The sequence below is a fragment of the Miniopterus schreibersii genome (genome assembly GCF_964146895.1).
Source record: "Miniopterus schreibersii genome assembly, chromosome: 17".
NCBI classification, from domain to species: domain Eukaryota; kingdom Metazoa; phylum Chordata; class Mammalia; order Chiroptera; family Miniopteridae; genus Miniopterus; species Miniopterus schreibersii.
In genome coordinates, this window is record NC_138117.1 from 15,737,965 (window position 1) to 15,753,802 (window position 15,838).

Consider the following 15,838-nt stretch of genomic DNA (forward strand, 5'->3'; position numbering starts at 1 on the left):
ACTTTTCACAACTTTCTTGCATTCCTATGTGTGTATATTATGTTGAACTTCCAAAATGCTGAAATCCACAATTTTACAAAATGACAGTTTTATTCTATTTAACCTAATACATCAATTTATAGCCAATAATTGAAATGCAGCCTAAAATATTAATACAACAATATGGGATATTTTAATTACTAAAATAAAAAAATAAGGCATGAATGGGTTATTTTTCTTTCCTACACATACTCTGTAGTCAGTAAATGTGCAACCTTTTTGGCTCCTTGTGGCCACAATCCTCTTGTTTGCTTTCTGAACCTATTCAGATTGCACTGGAAACAAATTCGAGGAGGTGAGAAGGTAATTCAGAGAGAGATGAGAATTAAGCTGGACTGAGAAATAATATTCACCAAAAAATGTTCAGCCATTTCACAAAACCTCCCAAAGGCAAAACCCAGTTGGAATCCCCATGGTGTCCTGTCAAAGAGCTTTAAAAATCTCTGATTTCAAATAATAAAAATCAGTGCTCGACAGACAGTTCATTTGGGGTGTAGTTGAATGTTGTATCCTCTGTTGTACATCTCAGACACGTGTAAGCAGTGAAATAGTGGAAGGTCTGATAAGTTATATTTCACTTTTTTTTTTAAGCCTCACACGAGGATATATTTTCCATTGCTTTCCAGAGAGAGTGGAAGGGAGAGAGGGAGAGAGACGTGAGAGAGACACATCGATTGGTTGCCTCCCGCTCAAGCCCCGATTGAGCCGGCGACCAAGGTACGTGCCCTTGACCAGAATCGAACCCGAGACCCTTCAGTCTTCTGGCCAACTCTCTAACCACCGAGCTAAATTGTCTAGGGCTATATTTCACTTCTGATGGCAGCCGTATGTACAAGATGGAAAGGGTGAAGGTTCTCCAGGGCTTACCTTGCTCCTAGAGAGTACGTTAGTGAGTAAGGCCCCGGGGAATATAGTCAGTGATGCTGTGATGACTGCGTGGTGCCGTGGATGCTGGAGGTGTCAGGGGGACGCTGTAAAGCATATGATTGTCTAACTGCTGTGCTGCACACCTGCAGCTGATACAAAATACTGTTGAAGGAAGACTGTAATAGAAAAATTTTTTAAAAAGACAGTGCATAAAAGCTAAAAGGGACATGTCTCAGACCTCTAGGGCACCATTCTGTTAATTTCCTCAAGTACTGGGAAAATATCATCTTTGTAAAATAATGAATGTGACACTCTTATTTTTTATAGTTAGTGAAAAGAGCCAGCTAGAGAACCTAAGAGTTCTGGAAATTACTGGGAAACTTGTCAAATCTGCTGTGTCCAAGGTCTTCCTGTTTTATGCTGGGGGTAGATGCTGGACGTGGCAGGGCAGGAAGGCCACCGTGGGCGGGTGGATGGGTGGGTGCTGCTCCCCGGCTTCCCTTCCTGGAGCAGGGGGTTCGCAGGGGCAGCCGTCTCTTCCTGCGGCCCCCGGGAGTGATGGCTTTCTCACCTTATCAGTTTCCTCACGAGATCTCTTTCCTTGGCTCACAGAGGAAGTTCCAGCCCAGCAATACTTGGAAATTGATGAGGTGACGACAGAGAGCTTCAGGGTGACCTGGCATCCCCTCTCGGCAGATGAAGGGCAGCACAAGCTGATGTGGATCCCAGTCTACGGCGGGAAGACTGAAGAGGTGAGTCGCGTGAAACAGCCTGAAAATTAATCCGGAGCATTTTGTCTGGAAGTGAGCACCCAGCATGACATCTGAGTTGATCTTCCCTTGAAAACAGATTGAGAATCCCAGGAGTAATTAATGTTTTGCACAGCATGGAGTTTTATAATTGTCAAATCATGTGATTTGAAATGCGTTTTTGCTAGTGCTTCAGTTACGTATTTTATATCTTTTCAAATTCTTTCTCTTTCCTAAGTGACATTTAAATAAAACTTCAAAATTCCACCCTTGAGATATCCATAGTTTATTTGCTGAGGAAAGTGAAAGGAAGAAAGTCTCTGGTTTGACCTTAAAATTGAATCCCATGGCCCTAGCGTTCTTTAGGCTTAGTTGTTTCTTGCTTACCCTTGGGGCAACATTTTTCCATTTTATTATTTTTTTCTTAACTTTCTCCTCTGTTATTCAAGTAAACGCAGTTACTAAACACTAAATGCTTTTCAGGTTGTCCTAAAAGAAGACCAAGACTCACATGTTATTAAAGGCCTGGAGCCTGGCACTGAATACGAAGTTTCCCTGTTGGCTGTACTGGATGATGGAAGCGAGAGTGAAGTGGTGACTGCTGTCGGGACCACACGTAAGTCTTGGTCTGGCCAAGATGGACATCACCAACTCCCACCATCTGACACCCTCTTCACCCCACCAGGTTCCCTGTCCATCAGCCTTATCCTGGGCTACAGAGGCTTCCATTTCTCTTTGTCCCCAGAATGCTTCATGTATCTTCACCTGTAATGAAACCAATATGTGCAGCACCTTTGCATCTTAGGCTCTTACCACTGTAAAGGCTGGGACTGTATCTATCTTGTTCACCATAGTATCTCCAGCGCTTAGCGCAGTACTTGGCATATTTTAACTGTGCAATAAATACTTGCTGCATGGATGGATGGATGGATGGATGGATGAAATAATTTATAAATGAATAAATGAGCAAACAAACCTAAGGAAAACGTGTCCATCAAGAGTTTATGGAATTTCCCAAGTTGATCTTGGTTCCAAGAATCATGTACAAAACTCACTCGCTGATTCATTCATCCCTTCATTTTTGAAATATGAAGTATTAAGCACATATTAAATTTTCTTTGATTGGGTTCCCTGGAATCAGATTCTGAAACAGAAATTGCATCCAGAAGGTTTATTTAAGAGAGTAATTGGGAGATACATTTGTAAGGAAGTAAGGCTGGCCGGACAGGGCATAAAAAGGAGCTAAAACTGAGTCTTCAGCTAATTCTGTTAGGAGATCTAGACCTAGGATGACTCTTCTGAGTTATCTCAAATTGAGTCAAAGGGGCTGGGCCTTTGTATCCCTGCATCCCCTGTCATTGGAGATAGGCCATCCCCTTACAGAGTATATGATCTCAGGCAAGGCAGTTCCCAGAGCGCAAAGCCACCGCAGCCAGTATTTCAGAAACTGGTGGATGAGTATGTTGACCCCGAAAAGGGAATCTTGTTGGAGCACCACACAGCTGCTCCATCTACTAGTTACCCAGAGGGGATACAAGAAATAGAAGGTGAGCTTCTATTGTCCACCTTGGTGGCCTTGTTTGGCAGCCCTTTCACAACTTGATCTACAGCACTGTTTAAGTTCCTTGAATTACCATAGTTATGCCTCATTTCAAAGTAACTGGGAGGTTTCACAGTTCTATAGGTATAAGTCAAATATTTATAGGAAGGTTGGTATCTGTGATTAGGAACTTTAACTTCTTTGGGTTTCAGTTTTCTTATCTGTGGAATAGATAACAATGTCTGCCTTACTTACAACTCATTTCTTCATTCTTGCAACCACAGCCAAGATTGTTGTGCGAAGCAGGTGAAATAATATAGGTGAAATTTTCTTTGAAAACTATAAAATGCTATGCACAAATATATAGAGTTATTACTACTACAGAATTTTAAAGAGATACATATTTTTTTAGTTGACAGTGTTTGGACTGAACCAGCTACAACTGTAGAACCTACCAAGCCTGTGACATCAGGTAAGGACAAATCAAAGTGTATTTACCTATAAGAAAAGTTTGATTTAAACCAAAGTTATGTTATCCCAGTTTTATTTACTTTGTATTATTAATTAGGAACAGGGCATGCCAGCTCAAATTTCACGCCTCTCAGGACCTCTCAACCTCTTCTTACTCCTAAATGCCAATAGGTCCTCTAGTCTACCCCTCTCACTGTTACATCTCTCTACCTTTTCCATCTTTGGTTTGCATTTCCGTGTAATCTTTCAGGGGATGTTAGCAGAGCAAGCCCTGGAGTCCTTGTCCTCCTCTTGATCTCAGTGACTTCTCCTATTGCTCTCTGTTCACAATTATTCACGTCATGGTTTCCTTGCATTTTGTGGGTAACTAAGATCTGGCTGGTCTGTTGGTCTTCCTATATCAGCTGTCTCCGATCTCATTTTTTTTTTTTCCAAATTAAAAAAATATATATATCTTTATTGATTTCAGAGACAGGAAGGGAGAGGGAGAGAGAGAGAGAGAGAGAGAGAAACATCAATGATGAGGGAGTCGTCATTGATCGGCTGCCTCCTGCATGCCCCCGACAAGGGATCGAGCCCACAACCCGGGCATGTGCCCTGACAGGGAATTGAACCTTGATCTCCTGGGTCCTAGGTCGATGCCCAACTGCTGAGCCATGCCCAGCCGGGCGCTTTAATCTCATCTTAACCTCTCCCTCCATTATAATACACCTCTCAACCAGCTGTCAGAGTCAACTAGGTAAAACACAGTGTTAAGGATATCATTTATTTCCCTACCTAAAGCCCTTCTGTGGGTGTCTGGATTTTCCATCATTGATTGACTGATTTATTGATTGATTGATTCATTCACTGATCCATTCTTCAGTTAATCTTTGTTGATTCGCTCTTTGTTCCCCCAAATCTCTTTATCATAACGTCCAAGATTCAGACTGTGTTCTGCTTCTCTTCCTGGTTTCCCCCTGCCATCTAGATCTAGTCCTGGTACCTTCCCCAGTATTCCTGTAAATGTCACTCTCCTGCGTCCTCTGTGACACTTTCATTATTTTTGTCAAGTGTTAATCACCGTCTATCTGAAAGGCCTAACACAGTCTGACACACCAGAAAAAGCTTAGTGAATGTTGGCCGGATAAATGAGGAAATGAATGAAGAAAAGAAAGACTTAGTAGGGGTGGACAGAATAAAAGGAAGTCAGCACACAAAGGAGAAGGGAAAACGGGACAAATTAGGGAGCCGGCACCTTGGGAGACCAGGAGGAATATGTCAGAGAATATAGGTGAAGGCGTTTGGACAGGGAGCAGAGAAGGGATATTCTCCGTATGGGCTGAATGGGTAGAGGCAGCCATGGCGAGAGATTTGTGCTTAAGGGACAAGTGTCAAAGCAGACACGGGGAGCAGGCGACTGAGGTGCGTGTTGGATACTGGATCGATCTCACACTGAGGCTGACCTCATCTGGTCCACCATGTCTGCTTCTCCAACAGAGCACGAGAGTGAGGTTTTCATGAGCATGCTCCCCAGTGGGCTCCCCTTTGGGTTTCCTAGTCCAAGGGCTTCTCCCCAGTTCCTCTTACTAGTGTATATACAGAACTGGTAGTTTTGAGGTGTCCATGGTCTCACCTTGTCAGCATCTCTTAAAACCATTTTTATTTGCTGCCAGTAGGTACCATGACTCCCCATTAACCACTAAAGCTAAGTTGTTCTTCATGTTGGGTCTATGTTTGAGAAATACATGAAATGATACCTGTTGCCATGTCCACAAACGGTCTCTGTAGCTTATTTTGGGACATGATGGGTTAAGAATTTGTTAATCCTTGGTTGTGTTTATTCCAGTTTTCCGGACAGGAATCAGAAACCTGGTTGTAGATGATGAGACCACTTCTAGCCTGCGGGTAAAATGGGACATTTCAGACAGCAGTGTGCAGCAGTTCAGGGTCACCTACCTGACTGCTCAAGGGGACCCTGCGGAAGAAGTGGTAGGAACGGTCTGTATAAATACAGCTCATAGAAACTCTGAGGTTTCCTGACTAACAGAGCTAACAAGGCTATCTCCAGAGACTGATGAAAGCTTTTCTACTGCCACTTTCTTGTGACTCTACCGTCTCCAGAACTAATGTTTTCATTTAATCCAAACTTAAGTACTGGCTTCCTGATGACCTTTCTATCTCCAAACCTTGCTCCACATATGACCTGCTTCAAATTGATAAAGGCTCTGAACCTTGTTTCTCACGTTGCTTCTGCTGCCTTGACAACTTCTTAGAGCATCAAAGCAAAGTTGGGTCACAAATAGTCCATCAGACATTTGTCTCAATCTCTCTCTATATATGCATTTAACATATAAACTTTATATATATATTCTTATCTTGGGAATCTGATAACTTTTTAAGCAAAACATACATGAAAGGTCTTCTTTATGTAGTTGAAGTGTTCGTAATAAAATGCCACCCATTAACAAATAGTTATATTTTTCATTAACATCAACTATTTTTGAACAGATCTATAGTCATTTTTAATTTATTCTTAATCAAGAGTGTCTCCCTTAGAGGATTTAGATTTTTATGTGTTGCATTTTCTTTAAGTTGTGTCATCTATGTTTGTTTTTCTATATCGGAAACCTGGACACATTCTTTATCATGGCCTTCCCATGTTTTCTTAATTTATACTGCGTCATTCCTTTTAATCTAGAACCTGAAAATTGTTTCCTAGGTATGCTTCTTATCAAACCAGATAACTCCAGTTTGCATCCAGAAGATAGTTTTCCTTTTTTTTCTGGCCTGGAACATGCTTTCTTTAACCTCATGACTTGCATTTCTTGTCAGTGCATTGCATTCGGGCCATTCTAGGGAAGAAATCTCCAAGTTCATTATTGCTCAAGAACAGCATCATTATCCTTTCTCCCTCCTCTTTACTTATAGAGCCTTTCATAGAAAACTATTTTTATTCATGTGCTTATTTGAGCCTAAAATACTGTCAGGAATGTACTTTATTTCAGGCTGGTAGAAGAATCATCACAGAACCCAATGACAACCCTAGAATAGCCACATCTACTGTGAACATCCAGAAGGTCCGGGAAGTTGGTCTGGGAGTACTTTTGGAAAGTTAATGAACGCTTAAACAAAACAGGTTGAATTATAAATTAACTCGGGCCATAGGTTTCAAATGATCCATGACTGACAATTACAAAAAAAAAGAAAACTGTGCTTAGCAAGGGTAACTAAAGATATAATTTGGATGTTTTACTTCCCTCTGTTATTGTCCTCGTATTTAATTTAGTTCCTAAAAATGAGACCCATAAAAACTTCCCCCGAATGGGAGTTTTGTTTTTTGGTTTTTGTTTCTACTCTTTCCAAGAAACACATTAAGCTTCTTGCTCAATTATTCTTACTAATTTGGAAAGAGTAACAATTTAATCTCATGCATGAACTTGTAAGCTATGCAAGGTAAAATAATAACATTTTCTTTGGGTTGTCCCTAGATAATTTTCCCTTTGGTAGTTTCTTTCATTTTACACTGTTTATTTCGAAATACTTGGACAACTTAAATGAAGGGGGAAAAGATCAAAAGTCTTCAAGCACATGTGCCCCAATTAAACAAACCCTTAGTAAATATGAAAAATATCAGTAAATTTGGTGGTGATTACTGTGCAGAAGTGTTTTCACTATGTAGAACAAAGTACTATACTCTAGAATTCTCTGAATATCAAACACCTTTAGTGAATTCTAATTAAATTGTGCACACTTACTTTATAGGCATATTGTTAGGACCTGAGGATTAATTGGGAGTTGATGTCTCAGTGTTTTATGAAGTGTTACTGCTATATAAATGTAACGTATTGTTATTGGAGACAGAAAATGGGTGCATCTAGATTTAGATTATGAACCAGGGCAGGACAGACTGTTGCAGAGCTATGTCAAAATCCAAGGGCATTGAACTCCCATACACCAAAGAAATATCCTAAAATAATGATACATGACGGAATGACAGATGGCTGAAATATATTACAAATGATAAAGGAAATGTGTGTGGATTGAGAAATGCCTCTTACCATCTCTCTAAATTTTCCCTAACTGTAAAAGCTGATTACATTTACTTGAGGAAATGACAAGATAGAGTATTGAAGTTGGAGAACAGTGTATGTATAGAAGATTATAAACCAAAGTCAAGCTTTACTATATCTAGGGTGTCCCAAAAATGTATACACACTTTGAGTAATTATTAATTCCAATGGGTTAAATTTGAAAAGAAAGAAACATCAATGGAGCTATCAGCTGTTAAGTGTGTATACATTTTTTGGGGACACCCTGTATATATTAAAAAAGGGAATGGATTTGACTTTGCCAGTTGAAGTGATGTATTTATGTATTTTCTAAGCATAATAAAATCTACTCAATATTTCCAATAAAAAGCTTTTGAACTCTTAGAAAGTAAAGCTACCTCTCAGATGTTTCATAAGGATTGACTTTCACCTCTGCTCTGAAATCCGGAGGAGTGGCAATGACATTTTCCTGGATTTTGTTGTCAGGGTAGGGAGGTTTCACACTTATTTATTTGTGAAAGGCTAATCAGGATTCCAGACTTTCCTAGAGCCCAGGTTTCAGAATTCATAACTGTGACCTGAATTCTGACTTGCAAGAAACTTTCTAGAGCAGGGATGCTCAGAGTGTGGCTCAATCTCCTACAAGATAAACTGAGATTAAGATGAAGCTTTAGAAACAGTTATAGCAACTTGACGTTGCTGCAACATCCAAGAACATGATCGTTTACAGAGCAGTTTTGTTTTAGTGTATTTCATAAAAATATTGGTCTTCAGTGGATTGGAATTAAAACAACAGCATCAACACCACAGATAGCATAAGAACCCACTGTCCAGAAAGAGAACTTTGTAAGACGGTAGCACAGTGAGATGTGGGAAATCCTCTTTCTGCTGAGGGAACAGCTTCCCGGATGGATTCAGGCTGCTCTGAAGAGCTTTGGGTGATGATGGAACCAGATGTGAAGTTGCATTTGTGACAAAAATTAAAAACATGAAGTGTGCTGGTTAGATTTGCATCTCACTTAACCATGAGCATCTTGTATAGAATTGTTTTATAAACAGAACCAGCATCTGCTATGATCTCCAGCATCTGTTTTTGGTAAAGGCCCATCTTTACCTTGCTTTGTGCAAACAAGCAGAGGCCAAGCAGAGGAACTCTGCATGCCCCAGAGGAGATTTACATTTCATTCCTGTGAATGACTGTCATTAGGGGAGAAAGGCCCAAGCAGTGCAGTGTGGAGTAGGGGGCAGTGGTTAAAGCAGGGCTCAGGCCACATGTCCAGCATTTCAACATGGCTCCTTCACTCAATAACTGTGTGGACCTCAGTTTCCCCATCTGTAAAATGAGTGTCATGATATATTTGACTCAAAGGGTTGTGTTGAAGATGATGTGAATGACTATATTAGACTGCTTAGAGTAGCACCTGGAACATAATAATTGATGAGTAAATGATGGCTATTATTATAAACCACAGCAACTACGTCCTGGCAACCTAAACGTATCCTCCAAACTGGCTCCACTGCTTTTCAGTATTTCAACAGCATCTGTTGATGCTGATGAAATATGATTGGTTCCAAGGGCATGAGAAAGGACCTTATTTAAGCACCAGCAACATGGGTGGTTTGCTAAATAAACCACTTAGAATGAAAGCCCAGGCTCTGTGGTCCAGAGTTCTATTTAAAAGAAATACCCTGAAGGAAGCTACATTGATGGGCTAATAATACAAGTCAGGGCAACCACAATTCTTCCTTTACATGTTACTTAATGCCAGGGTTATCTTACTCATTCTAGAATGAAGCAAAGCTCCTGTTTAAAAAATCTCCCTCCCAGGACCACATCAGTGCAACCCTGTATATTTCAATATCCCTTTCCTATGAGGAATAAAAATCATATTAATCCAATATAAAATTGTCTTAATTCAGACTTCCTTTTTTCATATATATAAAAACCATTGTTTTTAGAGCTGAGCAATATCCTAGCAACAGCTGCTTCTAGGTTCAACTGGAGGCTTTCTAGGGCTTATTCCATGATTTATAGGTTCCTTCTGTCATCCAGAAGTAGACAGCGCAGCCCTTTGCCTGCTGGCATTTGCACCGAAAAGCATCTCCAGCTGTCCGGGTCTTGTGACTGCCTTAAATGTGTTTGGGTCAGTTCTTACACCCCAGCATTTTTCCAGCCGTGATTAAGTTCCTTAAACGGCCCAAGATGTGTCAGCATCTCACTGCTGGAGTGCAGGCAGGAAGGTTTGTGGTTTTTGCATTGAGAACATGTGGCTTTTCTGGTCCACGTACTCTTCTGGGGATGCCAGAATTTGCACTGCTGAGCCCCATGGCACTATGCAGCGATGCTTGTGTGGGGTCGACCCCATGGCTGCCTTTCATTTCTTGTAGCCTTTGGGACAGAGTGATGGTGATTTCAGAATGAGGAAAACAACTTCTTTTAGGAGTGAAAAAGCTGCAACAGTTTTTAGTGTTACCGGTCAATGTGTTTTGATCCGGAAAACTTGGATCGAATGCTTGGTTCTGTTGTTCTTGGCCAGCACCCATTCTTTTCCAAAACACTGACACTAGGTTATCTCTGAAAGGGTAAAGAATAGAAGGCTGAATTTTCAAGAGGATACTTAAGTAGAATCAGACAGGATAAGCAGGCTGGGTTCTAGAATGAACCCTCTGAAGCTATGAACACTTGCTTTCCAAATAGATGATGACTGTCTGTTCCGGATACTTTACAAATGCTGAAAGGGTGTTGAGAGAAGACCATTCCTCAGGGCAAAAGGGCTTCCCATTTAAACCTTCTGCATTAGTGATTATAAACTATGGGTTACTGGGAGGGAGATTTCAGAGAGAAATGCTTTGCATGGATGCTTTTTATCTCCTCATTCTCCAAACACATCTCGCTTCTGATAATTTGAAAATGCCTATGGTCCTGCTCCATTAGACCAGTGGGAACAGAGGTCTCACTAAGACCACACCCTTTGTTTTTCTGTGCAGGTCATGGTGCCTGGAAGCCAGAACAACCTCCTTCTGAAGCCTCTGCTTTCTGACACCGAGTACAAGGTCACGGTGACTCCCATCTACGATGACGGAGAAGGCGTCAGCGTCTCTGCCCCTGGAAAGACCTGTGAGTGAAGCTTTCTCTCTGTGGATACTGGCTGACTAATTCATAAAAATGCTCCTACCCTGTAATTCACCCCAAATAGCAGAAAATACTGTGGTGAAAAGAGCAAAAGAGATTTGGAGACAGACAATCTGGGTTTGAATTCTGTCTTCACACATTCAAGCTGTGTGACTTTGGGCAAGTTGCTTCACTTCTCTGGGCTTCAGTTTTCTTGTCTGTAAAAGCTAAGACTTAAAAACAACTGCATCTTACTCCTTCAGCATCAAATTCATCACAAGCTCTGTGGATTGTCCAATATGCATTCTAGGTGCCTGTCCGCTCACTCTGTCTTCATCTAACTGCTCCCCCTAACCCAAGCCCCAGTCTCTCTCACTGAAATGAGCACCTCAGAGCCTAGGAATCTTTCTGCTTCTCTGTTTGGATCCTTTGTTCTCCTCACAACAGCCCGAGGGGCTTTTCAAAATAGAACGGATCTCTCCTGCCTCTGTTTGGAGCCTCCTAATGGCTTTCCATTGTTCTCAGATTAAAATCGCACTTTCTTCTGGAGGCTGCCAGGCCCTGTATGTCTTCCACCCTGGTGACCCCTTTCTCCTCACCTCCTGACAGCTGCCCCAGCCATACCTCCTTTCTGCTCTTCATTGGACATTTGAAGATTGTTCCTGCCATAGGGCTTATGAGCTAACTATTCCTTCCATGTGGAATCCCCTTCCCCAGATGTTTGCATTTCCGGCTGTTTCTTGCTATTTTGATGTCATCTGAATGTCATCTCCTCCGACTTTTCTGACCATCCACGCGAAGTAGCTCCCACTTGCTAGGATGTCATCCCACTGAGTTTGGTTTCGTTTTGCTCGTGTCACGGCATGATCTGCTGTCTGCTGTTTTCTTGTTTACTCCTGTATTTGTTCAGTGTCTGTCTCCCATGCCCGGAGAGCAGCGTCATGGGAGCCCAGGACCTCATCTGTTCCCCTCTGCATGCCAAACTCCTGCAGTGCAGAGCGGTCCTCACGAAGCTCTTGTTTTAGGTGAACTGGCCGTGGTGATCAAGTGAGAAGCTTGCATGAAAACCCGTGGTCAAAGCACTGCAAAGTCTCAGTTGTCTTCATTTCTGTGTCCTGGTCTGTACTTGCGTGAAGACTGCCCCAGAACCTAGTGGCCTCAAATAGCAACCGTTTTATTATATTGTGTGACTTTGTGGGTCAGGAAATTAGACAAGGCTTGCTGGGAAATCCTGCCATTTCACATATGGCCACCTGGTAGCTGGGTTGGTGTGGAGTGTTCAGGACAAGTTCACCCACATGCCTGGCATCTCGATGCGGATGCCTGGAAGTCTGGACACAGCGGAGTCCCTCTGTCTCCATGTAGTCTGAGAGCTTTTCCATGCAGTGTATCCAGCATGATAGTCATAGTTCTTAGATGGTGATTCAGGACTATAAGAGCAAGGGTTCCGAGAGGCAGAAAGTGGGAACTACCAGAACAGTTACGGTCTATGCCTGGAACTAGTACAGTGTCACTTCTGCTATAGTCTATAGGTCAAGGTGGTCATAGAATCCACCCAGATTCAAAGAGAGGGTTATAGCCTCCACTGTCTAATGGGAGGAAAATCAGAAAAATTGCACCCATCTTGAATCTACCACAATTACCCAGTGGTTAAGTATGACTGGTGCAAAATGGTGGCAAGGCCTGAATTCTGTACCTGGGCATCTAAGTATGGAGTTTTCAAGTAAGTGTGCAAGTCATTTAAATTCTGTAGCTGCAGCCCAAAGTCCTGACTCTGCTCTGCTGAGCAAATGGGTGTTACCGCCTTATTTGACAGCACTGGCACCTCTATGAGTTCTTCCACCCAGACCCCCACCAAGCTGCACATTTTGCTAAAGATCACCTAGGGTATTGTGAATTCTAAGAGTTGCTACAGTTACCTCTTCAGGGGCTATGTGGAAGGAGAGAAGGCAGGGGAAGGGCAGAGCAGTGGGAGAGCTCCAAGCTCTTCTTCCACTTCACCTGTACATGGGCTTCTTGACTTGATGTTGGCTTTGATCACACACTGGAATTTCTAGCATATTTTGGTATTTTGCTGCGAAATCAATGTTTGGAAACCACAGGCTTAAACAGTAATTAAGGAAGAAAATTGAATAGTATTCACCTAACATTTATGGAGCACCTACTATGTGATTGATTGATTGATTATATTTTTATTGATTTCAGAGAAAGGAAGGGAGAGGGAGGGAGAGATAGAAACATCAATGATGAGAGAGTCATTAATCGGCTGCCTCCTGCACGCACCCTGCTGGAGATTGAGCCTGCAACCCAGGCATGTGCCCTGACTGGGAATTGAACTGCGATCTCCTGGATCATAGGTCAATGCTCAAATGCTAAGCCACGCTGGCTGGGCCCTACTATGTGTTTTAAATACATCATCCTTGTCTGTCTTATATCCACGTTGTTAAAAAATGTATGTAAGGATTATTTTAAAATAAGCTTAGTAAATTCTGCTGTTCTGAGATGGTTTTGAACTGTGTTATTTAGCACTCTAATGTTTCATAAAGTAACCATAAACCCCTTCACTGAGGGGAGACGGGGGGGAGGAAGGATATGGGAAGGCAAAGGGTTTCCCTCTAACTGCCAATGACCTGGGTTCAAAGATCTGTTTTTAGCTTTCATATGTTAAAAATTAGCATAATTTGCAAAAGGGTTTTATGTTAAACACATATATATACTCATATAAATAAAAACTATTTAAAGACTATTGCTATAGAAATACGACTTAAATCTCATTAAAGAAATACCATCACATATAGCAATAGCTACATAGTACAATTATTTCAAAGTGTTAGTGCCTGGCCCACTTATTTTAAGCAGTGATCAACACAACTAAATTCCATCAACAACAAAATCATAAGGCTATTACCCATCAGTATGCACAACAGTTTATAAAGGCCCTCCACATAAATGGCTTTCATGGTTTGATAAAAAGTTGATAAACGATAAGGTAAAATGTTAAACAATATAGGCAATACAAAGATGAAAGCAAAAAAAAAATCATCAGAATCTTACCTCCGAGAACTACTTCATTACTATTGTGTGATCACCCTTGATATTGCTAAACAAACATATTTTGCTAGTGGAACAGGGTGGCGTGTATACAGAAATGTTAATAAACACTACTTAGTTGAGTTTTACTTAAAATTAATTGAAGAAACCAAAATGACATTGAATGTGCTGCTGATCTTCAGATAAAAGCATTTCACCACAAGCACAATTATTTTCTGTATATTTAATACTTAAAACAGCCCTGGACTCTCAAAGGTTCCTCCCCATGTGTTTGCATTTTCACCTGTAAATATTTTTAACACTGTGGGAAGATATCTCAGGTTTTGTTAACAATGCTGTAGGTTGTAAAGATGGAAACCTCACTCAACCCTGTTTTTCCCTTTCTTTCCTGCTCAGTGCCACCATCTGGTCCCCAAAACTTACGGGTCTCAGAAGAATGGTACAACAGGTTGCGTATTACATGGGATCCCCCATCTTCCCCTGTAAAGGGCTATAGGATCGTCTATAAACCTGTTAGTGGTAAGTATGCTTTTAAAAAAATAGCGCAATTAGGCATCTCAAATGTCTTTTAAGATAAGCTATTTTTGTTTTGACTTTCTATCTGTGGCTTTATCTTTGGTTTTAAGAGGGTGGAAGAGTCTCCTACCATTTTTTGAGGATAAAACATCATTTCTAGGATGGCTTGTTAGAGCAGATATCATCAGAATGATGAAGTTATTACCGTACCTGAGAAATGACTGGGTGTCTGAGCAGGGGCAATTGAGGATGACTTCTTCAGTTTGGCAAGTGTCCCAGAGCCTATGGCCGCATCATAGCTCCACTGTCAAGGCCTCACAATACGGAGGATGGTGGACTGAGGTGGGCCAGCTTCTTTGAGTGAGCCCTAAGGAAAGAATTGTACTTGAGGAAAGGACGAGATCCCTGGAAAAAGCCCTAGCGTGGCAGTCAAGGGTGCACATCTTCGAGGTCCATGGAGCTAGATTCAAACCCCAGCCCTGCTGTATAACTTGGGCAACCGGAAAAGAGTTGAATTCAAGTACAGTTCACTTCAGGGGTGTTTCCACTTTTTTCATATTCTGTTATAACGGAAATATACTCTCTCTCCTTTTAGTTGCTGGCCCAACCCTAGAAACTTTTGTGGGAGCTAACATTAACACCATTCTTATCACAAACCTCCTCAGTGGAATGGACTACAATGTGAAGATATTTGCCTCCCAGGCCTCTGGCTTCAGCGATGCCCTGACAGGCGTGGTGAAAACACGTAAGACCGATGTCCCCGTTGCCTCAGCCCCCACATGTGGTTTTACTGCTCTGTTTTTACTGTAACTCAACTCCTCCTTCAACTTGGCGGTTGGTTTTTGTTTTTTTCTCCTCAGCGTTGCCCTGTCTGGATGGTGGTTCATGGAAAGAAAGGTGTGTTCCTAACTGGGGGCTGTAGTTCAGAGTCCTGGTTGGCAGGCGCAATGTCAGAGCCTGGCGTCCAACTGTACTTGATGGTGGCGGATAGGGTTTCCTTCTGGAAAGTCTCTGTTGGCATTTTTCAAGTTAGGTGAAATTTTCCAACTAGCGTGTAGCCTCATGCAGCCGAGCCAGTCAAAGTTGGGCCTTTTCTCAGAACGTTCACCCCTCCCCCCTTATACACACACACACACACACACACACGCATGCCATGCTGAAATAACATATGCACCAGTCTAAGGACTTTCTTCTCTACCCTTTAAGGGTTTTCGTGCTATCTGCACGCCATCTGGGACTTCTTATTGGCATCTGCGACTCCCAGACACCCATGGCATAATGCAGTGTTTCCAAACTCCAGCGTGCTTGGTTTACGTCCACACCATCTGCCTAATATATTTCTTTAAGTCGACTTACAGTTTTGTTGGTTTTTTTTACTTAAATACTTTCCAAAACCCACATAATCACCCTAAACAGAAGACTGGTATTTTGAATACACATGAACGATAATACAGAAGAGCCC

General features: G+C 41.8%; 1 protein-coding gene across 3 annotated transcripts in view; it reads left to right on the plus strand.

Moving 5' to 3' along the window:
* COL14A1 (collagen type XIV alpha 1 chain) overlaps window positions 1-15,838 on the plus strand; it is a 157,148-nt gene that overhangs the window by 54,730 nt on the left and 86,580 nt on the right. For 2 of the 3 annotated variants that reach the window (XM_081116373.1, XM_081116375.1), the window contains exons 16-22: window positions 1,519-1,658; window positions 2,139-2,271; window positions 3,608-3,667; window positions 5,495-5,646; window positions 10,686-10,815; window positions 14,257-14,379; window positions 14,972-15,121. In XM_081116373.1, the coding sequence (XP_080972499.1) occupies window positions 1,519-1,658; window positions 2,139-2,271; window positions 3,608-3,667; window positions 5,495-5,646; window positions 10,686-10,815; window positions 14,257-14,379; window positions 14,972-15,121 (888 nt within the window). The remainder of the gene's footprint in view (window positions 1-1,518; window positions 1,659-2,138; window positions 2,272-3,607; window positions 3,668-5,494; window positions 5,647-10,685; window positions 10,816-14,256; window positions 14,380-14,971; window positions 15,122-15,838) is intronic. The other variant, XM_081116374.1, reaches the window with a different exon arrangement.